We start from the raw sequence: 9,210 nt of genomic DNA, 5'->3' as shown, positions 1-9,210 counted from the left end.
AAGCAGAAATTTAAGTCCTTCTTCTTGGTAAGTTACCTGATGATCTCTGGTATGCATTTCCCTTCATTTATAAAAGGAATAAGTTCATAAATATATATACATATATATGTGCATATATATTTTTATACTTATATCATATACACATGTGACCAGCTGAAATACATATATTCAACTCAAAAAGCTGTTTGACTCATGATGTTAGTCTGACTGCACAGACTTCCTTGAGGAGATGTCTTCAAGAAAAAATGTACTGAGAAATAATGTAGGTGACCCTTGAGCTGAGATGAGGTATAAATAGGTCCTGAGGTCAATTATTTAATGGTACATGTGATAGAGAAGGGAAGCTGTCTAACATGTAAGACTGGTTTAGGTAGAGGTTTGGAAGTGGATGCTGGCAAAGAGTGAGGGATCAAAGCAGAAACTTTTGCTAAGTGGTACTAGGTAGTCTAAGGAGTGACTCTGTGTGGTAGATTATGTAGGTTTGGGATATGGGAGGAGGGAGAGAGGCTGTAAGTATTTTTATGTGTGTGTTTAATATGTGTGTAGATACATTGTTTATATGGAGGTTAATACTTCAATAAGCCTATTTGGAAAAATATGAAATTAATGTAATTATCTCTCTTTCCAAAATAATTGTCATTTTCTCATGCCTAGGAGACTTCAGTTTTTATTTTAGAACTCTATATTCCTAAGTCCTTTTTCAGCTCTCCATTGCCCAGGGCTTATCTTAGTCTCAAGGGGTCTCAAGGGTTTTCTTCCCTCTCTCCAAAACCCCAAACTGTGCTGGGTTTAGGGACTCATGGGACCCAAGCTATCAGCCTTCAGGTCTCATCTGTATAAGCCACCTTACATCCCTATGGACCCCAAGGATGTGAGGTATATATTAGAGAGAGAAAGAGAGAGAGTGAGCAAGGGAAAAGGAGAAAGAGAGAGAGAGAGAGAGAGAGAGAGAGAGAGAGAGAGAGAGAGAGAGAGAGAGAGAGAGAGAGAGAGAGAGAGAGAGAGAGAGAGAGATCCCCACACCAGTGGTATTGCTGAAAAATACAGGATCCTGATGATCTGCATCTGTGAGTCTTGGGAGAAGGGAGGGGAATGGGTTCAGAAGAAAGCGTCAGTGTGTAGGAAATAAGAATTCATCCTTGTTCAGTGACCAGTGGTAGAGTAAGGTCTAGACTATAGGTATTGCCCTGTGAAAGGAACTAAAAAATGTTTCTCTATATCAGACTGGAGCTGAAGGGTTTCTGCTAATGGCTTCTCCTACTAACCTCCGATTGAGGGGGGAAAGATGGAATGGATAAAACTGTACAGAAACCCTAGGACTTTTCTGGGTGGACATGAAATCTAATATTTTCTAGCATATTGAATGATGGGAGATGAAGAAAGGTTTAGTCACCCCAACTGTTCTCTGGATTCCCAGCTCCTCCTCTGACCTAACCTTTTTGTTATTGATGATTCACTTATGATAGATATTTAATACTATACTCTCATTAGCAATAACTGTGCCATCAAAGAAAAAATCGATACCTTTTTGATGCCTGGCTTGTCCTACTTAATCCCTAGTGATATAAGCCACTGGCCAGAGGGACACTGGAGTCTGAAATATCTTACTGAAGTTTAGAATATAGAATATTATAGAGAAAAGTGAAAAGGTAGAAATTAGATAGTAGAAAGAAGAAAGAAGAAAGAAAGGGGGAAAAGGGAATAGGCATTAGGGAGAGATCCAAAGAGAGTATTATTTAATTATAATAAAATAATATACTAATATTTATAATATAAATATTTATATAGCACTATGCCAGGTTTTACATGTATTTATTCTGCATTTATATGTATTAACTCCTTTGATTCTCACAAAAGCTCTAGGAACTAAGTAAAATCCTATCTATTTTACAGATGAGGAAGCAGAGGCAATAGAAGTTAAGTGACTTGTAGCAGGGTCACACAATTAATTGGTGTCAGAGGTTGGATATGAAGTCAAGTCTTCCTGACTCCAGGTCTGGCACCCCATCCACCATGCCACCTCATTGGGTAAAGGGATAGAGAAATGGCATAGAGAGAAAAGAATCATTGAAGGATGGTTGAAATATAAAGAAGGAAATGTAAGTGGTCAATTATTCAGCAGAAATGGGTTCACTAGGAATTATGAATCCTAAGTGAGATCAGCAATGTGTTTGGTACTGGTGTCAGGGACCAGGACTCAGGCTAATTTTATTGATGATCTAAGGGTTCTAAAAGGAGATATTAGATGTTTTGGAGAGCTAGGAAACCTTCAAAGAATGAACCACCTCCTCTCCCCAGCTCCCATTCTAAGGAAAGCAAATGTTACTCCCCATCAAGTGACAATTTTATCATTTGTTTACCATCTACTCTCATCCCACATAACCCTTCTTGTCCAGTTTAATGAGAAACAAAATTATCAAATATAGCTAGTTTCCTGAATGACTCTATCCATTTCCAATGAGATCTCCCCTATACCCATGTGTCATACTTATAAAACTTATAGGATATTGCAACTACAGACCTTAAGAGCTTTAAGATGCTTTGGTTGAACCCCTTCCTTTTACAGATGGGGTAAGATGCATAACAGAGATCACCAGGTGACTTGCCAACCAGAAGGACACACATTTCTATTTCTTTTCAAGGTACTCCTTCCAGGAATTGTAACTCTAAAGAATCAGTTGTGACCCTAGTGTTACTCAGGAGAGATGACATCTAATGTTGGTGAATTGTGGATTAGCCACAGTTTTTGTTTTATTAATTCCCACACTGGCCTTCCAGCAGAAAACTTGTCAATTTACAATCCATTCCATGGCACCTGTACACAATAGCACTTCTGTCCCCTTCTCTGAGTTCCTCCTCATCTGCTTCCCTGGCTTTCAGAGCTGGCAGCACTGGCTCTCCCTGCCCCTCAGTCTACTCTTCCTCTTGGCTATGGGGGCCAATATGACTCTTCTAATCACCATCCGGCTAGAAGCCTCTCTACATGAGCCTATGTACTACTTGCTCAGCCTTCTTTCCCTGCTGGATATCGTGCTCTGCCTCACTGTCATCCCCAAAGTCCTGCTCATCTTTTGGTTTAATCTCAAGACCATCAGTTTCTCTGCCTGCTTCTCCCAGATGTTTGTCATGAATAGCTTCTTGACTATGGAGTCCTGCACCTTCATGGTTATGGCATATGACCGTTATGTGGCCATCTGCCACCCCCTGAGATATCCATCCATCATCACTGATCACTTTGTGGCCAAGGCAGCTGTTTTTGTCTTAGCTCGGAATGTCCTCTTTTCCCTCCCTGTCCCCATTCTCTCTTCCCGACTACGATACTGTGCAAAGAACATCATCAAAAATTGCATTTGCACCAACCTATCCGTTTCCACACTTTCTTGTGATGACATCACTTTAAACCGGCTCTATCAATTAGTGGCTGGTTGGACCCTGCTGGGCTCTGACCTCATCCTCATCATCCTCTCCTATGCCTTTATTCTTCGGGCTGTGCTGAGGATCAAGGCAGAGGGGGCTGCCGCCAAAGCTCTAAGCACATGTGGCTCCCATTTCATCCTCATTCTCTTCTTCAGCACTATCCTCCTGGTTTTGATCATCACCAATGTGGCCAGAAAGAAAATCCCTCCTGATGTCCCCATTCTGCTCAACATCTTGCACCATCTAATCCCTCCAGCCATGAACCCCATTGTTTATGGTGTGAGGACCAAGGAAATTAATCAGGGGATCCAGAGGTTACTGAAGAGGCTGTTAGGTGAGTAAGGGTCCAATTTCTGTCCTAAGGTACAGATTTTAAAGGGAGAAGCAGATTGCATTTTCTGGGATGGGAATTTTAATTGTTTTTTTTTAATATAGTGCTGAATTCTAATCTTTGCTTTCTCTTAGATCCTAAATGAATATGTAGGAATGCCCTTCCTTTTCTGAACTTCAGTTTTCCCATTTCCAGTGAGTCCTCATTGCAGGGATATGAGAGGCAAAATAATTGCAACTGAAATGCTATTGACTATAAGACTGAAAGCCTCTGTTCAAGGTCTTCCGAGTGACTACATTTTCTTCTTCCTGGGGCAAACAAAATGATGAGTTGACTAGTATACAGTTTGGGAGAACTCCCTCTATGAGACAAGTCAAAAATGAAATTATTGGTATGATGGAAAAAGCACTATCCCTAATGACAGGAAGACCTAAGTCCAAACCCTACCTCTGTCACTTGTTACCTTTGTGACAGTGGGTAAGTCACTTAACTTCTGTCTACCTTAGTATCTACACCTATAAAATGGGGAAGATAATAGAACCTGCCTCCTAGAATTATTATGAGGATCAAATGAGTTAATATTTGTAAAGAATTTTACAAACTTCAAAGTACCATATGAATGCTAGCATTTAGCATCATTATTATTATCATTATAAAATATTAAATCACTTTACATTCTACTCATATTGGACTACTAGCCACTTCTAAAACCATATCCTTGCATTTGTACCCAAGTTTTTCCTCAGTCCAGAACATTCTCTTTCTCATGCCTATCTCGTATAATCCATATAATTCTTGTCTTCATTTAAGGCTAAATGAAGTTGTCATCTTCTTCATAAAATTTTCTCTCATCTTTTCTTTTAGTCCTCTCTACATCCCCAGCTTTTCTTATATGATTCTTATCTGTTCATTCATTCAATCTCTGTTTGCCTGTGAATTCCCAGAGCCTAGGGACAGTGCCTGTCACATTGCTTATTTAACAAATGCTTGTTGATTTGAATTATTTTAATTTGACATTTATGAAAATTAGTTTAGACATTACTTGAAATTTTAAACTGCACTTCAGAAGACATAAAGACTTATTAAACAATAGATGCCATTACACAAGTAACAGAGAAAATGATTTTCCAAATAATTTAAAACATTCTCTATATCTTTTCAAATTCTATCCATTAATATTCCATTTAACACAAGAGTAGAGAGGATAAGAAACTAAATTCCCCTTCTAATCAATTCAGCATTTTTCTTTCCTCTTCAATACAATAGTTTAAGAGTAAATGTAATTATGGGCATCTTAGGAATCCTTCAGAGGCACATCTTGCTGTCATTGGAACTTGGGATGATTATGTAATCTATGAATTTCCTATTACTGCTTTGGAACAAATAGATATTTTCAATATATCTCAACTTTTGGGGAAAACATAATTTCTAGACTTATTCTTCCTTGGGTAGAATATGATATTTTTGCATCTTCAATCAACTCTTCTGCAATTTCTCTCAATCAAAAAAAAAAATTGAACACATTACCAGACCTGGTATTTTCCAGTTCCTTTCTCTCACTTTTGTAGCAAATAGAACAACCCCTAAAACTTCAGCTGGGAACTGATAATTTCATTTGTTTTAATGGCCATCCTTCCTCTGGTGATACCTTTTTGGCCAAAATGGCAAAGGAAAGGTCTTAAGAAGACAATTCACAATGACTTCCATGATGACTTTAATTGAGAGCTCATAAATATATTATATTATAATAGGTATCACTGTGGATAGAGTTCTGGGTCTGGGTCATGAAGACTTGAGCTTAAATCGAGCCACAGACACTTAACAGGTATATGACCCTGATATGTGATGTATCTATAAAATGAGGACATTTAATTTTTTCTCATTTTTTAACATTATTTTATTTGGTAATTTCCAAACATTATTCACTGGAAACAAAGATCATTTTCTTTTTCTCCCCCTCCCCCCCACCTTTCCCTCTCCCATAGCTGACACACGATTCCACTGGTTATCACATGTGTTCCTGTTTCTAACCCATTTCCATGTTGTTGGTATTTGCATTAGAGTGTTCATTTAGAGTCTCTCCTCAGTCCTATCACCTCCACCCCTGTAGTCAGGCAGTTGCTTTTCCACGTTGTTTTTACTCCCACAGTTTATATCCTCTGCTTGTGGATAGTTTTTTTTAGATCCCTGCAGATTGTTCAGGGACATTGCATTGACATTAATGGAGAAGTCCATTACCTTCGATTGTACCACAGTGTATCAGTCTCTGTGTATAATGATTTCCTGGTTCTGCTCCTTTCGCTCTGCATCACTTCCTGGATGTTGTTCCATTCTCCATGGAATTCCTCTACTTTATTATTCCTTTTAGCACAATAGTATTCCATCACCAACATATACCACGATTTGCTCAGCCATTCCCCAATTGATGGGCATCCCCTCATTGTCCAATTTTTGGCCACCACAAAGAGTGCAGCTATGAATATTCTTGTACAAGTTAAAAATGAGGACATTTATAGCACCTGCCATCCCATTATTGTGAGAGTCAAATGAGGTAATGATTATAAAGTGTTTGTCAGAGTGCCTACCACATAGTAAGTGCTATTTAAATTCGGAATTTTATATTCTAAGCATTATATGAATTACTTTTCCCTTAGATACTTTACCACATAACCACTCACAACACAGCACCATCTTATATTGCTACGTTGCTTGCATTTTATTTCTGATGTAGCTTTGCTATCTAACTTTTTACATGCTCTCAATTACTCTAGTATAGCTCATGAATCTTGTCAATTTACCACTCTTTCAAATCATGGAGGAAAATGGAATTCAGAAATGTATTATCTCAGAGATCAGCTATTCTGAAAGGTATCTGGGCAGTATAGTGCCCTGATAACTGATTTTCAGTCTCTCTCTTGAGAACTTCCATTGACAGGGAACTCATTCCTTAAGCATTAAGGATTTAAGAGGTAGAAGGGGTCTTCTGGCAAGACACTACCTGTTCCAAGCCCATCATATTACATACATAAAAACAAAACTAGAAAGGTTTACTGATGGGGTGGAATCTGAACTCAGTTACTTTGTCTCTAAATGCAGTGCTATTGAAACATCTTATTTCAACTTTGCATATCTGGAATTTTTGAAAAAATATTTATAGTATGAAAGAACTTTTGTTTCCCTGAAAACTAGACCAAGTAAGTTCTCAGAAGTTTGAGACTTATTTCCTTAGAAATCCTATTCAACATGGTGGTTGAGTTAGAAGACTAATACATAAAAGGTTACTTAATTCTTAACCAATTTAATTATAACATTTCTAATGATAGTTTGAGTTCTGGATCTTGGGAGAAAAAGGCCTTACCATCAAATATAGAAGAGATGGCATATTTGCTTTCATGGAAGCTGAGGCTGGAGGATCACTTGACCTTGGAAATTATGAGCTTCAATAGACTAAGCCTAATGGGTAACTGCAATGTTGGGTTTTCATTTGGTGAACCTATAAGAACACCAGATTGTTACTCTCAAGTAACTCTTACTTCACCTCTCAAACATTTGCTTCATCTCATCATCTTACATAAGAAACTTGAAGGTATCCAAAAAACTTGTTATCCTCTGCATGCTCTTCAAATTATGAGAGATCCCTTTGACCTCTTGGATTCAGTGATTTTATAATTCTGTGATGCTCTAATCTAGGCCATATTTCCCCATCTCATTCAAAAGAATGGTATGAAAAAATTGTTAATATGTTCTGATGAAATCTAGGTAAACTCATTTTAGATAAATCAATGTTTCATAATATTTTGAACCCCTTGAGCAAGTGATGAAGCTTATGCACTTTTTCTCTAAATAATGCTTTTTAAATAATTGAAGGAAATGTTCACTTTTTTGTTAGGAGCATGTAAATAAGAAATGCAATATTTTCCATCTAAGTTCAAGGATGGCCTGAAAGCTATCAATGAATTCACTTGTAATTCATGAATTCCAGGCTAAGAAACTCTCAGCTAGAGAGCATTCACTTGACCAATTTCAATTTGCTATAGAAAACAACAAAATGCATTCAAAGTAGCTCTATGGTCTCTACATTAATTGTTAGCATAGTTCCATCTACCTTAAGCCAACTTATCACTTTAACATCCTTTTACCCTAATATATCCTTTTAAAAAAGTATTTGTTATCCTTTCAGATCCTTGCCAGACAACTTATATTTTAACAGAATATGGCAAACATTTGTTTATCCTGCTTGCTGCTTTGCTTTTATCTTTCATAAATATCTTTTATCTTAGCTTGGTTGATTAGTTCCATCAATCTATATTATCTAACTTAGTCAACTTTTCTTTTTACTCCTCAGCTGATTTTTTTTCTCTTTATAGCTTTGTAATTACATTATTGGAATATTGCATCAGAACTATTCAGGAGTATTTGAAAATGTACATCTTTTGTGATAAAGAAGTTATTATCTTGGACTTTACCATTATAACTAACTAAATACTTTTCTCCTTGGCTGATTGATTTTTCTGCTTCTATCTCTAAACCAATCCTATAATCCAATATGGTCCTGTGTTCCCATGAACTTTTGAACTATCTTTCTGTGGACAATTTCTCTTGTATGAAGATAGGGGAGGATGTCATCATTTTTATGCATCTTTGAAATCTTCTCATCCTAAATTGGTACATAGAGGGAGAGGTCATGGCTTACTCCTGGTGGGATGAAGATGTGGGAGATAAGACACATGGTGAGGTGGGAAAGATGAGGGAGATGTTTTTAACAGAGTTAATGATCCTCACTGGTTCAAGGGAATCCACTTCACAGTCTACTTTCCTAAAAATTTGATTATTTATTTATGCCAAATATCATCCTCAGTTACACCCCCAACTTCTGGCCAATTCTCTCATTCACACAAATAATCTGGAAAGGCATTTTAGGAACATTTCATTCTTACCTTCTACCAGTCTCAGATAATTCCTCCTCTGGTTGCCCCAGAAATCTATTCAAAGTCAAAAACAAGATCACAGAAATCTAGAGAATGCAGAGTATTCTTTCTGCTTGGCAGAGAAGTATCTAGCTTACCCAGTTTCCATGGCAAAGACTATAGCTTGGGTAAGTCTATGCTATGAATGCATTATAAAATTGACAGAAGACAAAATGTTGGAAGAAATATGAAAAGAGAGGCATACAAATACACTTTTTGTTGACCTATGCACTGGCCCATCCTTTCTGGAATATATAGTCTTGATTTATGCTGACAAAATCTTCAGCTTGACCAAATTCTAACTGTTAGGTCTATCCCTCAAGGAAGTCAATGAAAACAGAAAAGTCTCACACATGCTAGAATATTTAGAATATTTGTAGTGAAAAAGAACTAAAAAGTATAATAGATATCAATTTATTGGGGAATAACTATACAGGTTGTGGTAAATGATGTAATGGAATAATACTCTGCTATAAGAAATTATAAATATGAAAA

At 37.1% G+C, this 9,210-nt stretch overlaps 1 protein-coding gene across 1 annotated transcript; it reads left to right on the top strand.

The window, feature by feature from the left end:
• Nucleotides 1-2,808: 2,808 nt before the first annotated feature.
• Nucleotides 2,809-3,759, top strand: LOC100618933 (olfactory receptor 56A4). Its single transcript, XM_007491173.2, has one exon. The coding sequence runs from the start codon at nt 2,809-2,811 to the stop codon at nt 3,757-3,759; it is 951 nt and encodes a 316-aa protein (XP_007491235.2).
• The last annotated feature ends 5,451 nt before the right edge of the window (nt 3,760-9,210 follow it).

The sequence above is a fragment of the Monodelphis domestica genome, chromosome 4 (assembly GCF_027887165.1).
Source record: "Monodelphis domestica isolate mMonDom1 chromosome 4, mMonDom1.pri, whole genome shotgun sequence".
NCBI lineage: Eukaryota > Metazoa > Chordata > Mammalia > Didelphimorphia > Didelphidae > Monodelphis > Monodelphis domestica.
The sequence above is the reverse complement of the archived record's forward strand: the minus strand, read 5'-3'. Positions and strand labels throughout refer to the sequence as shown.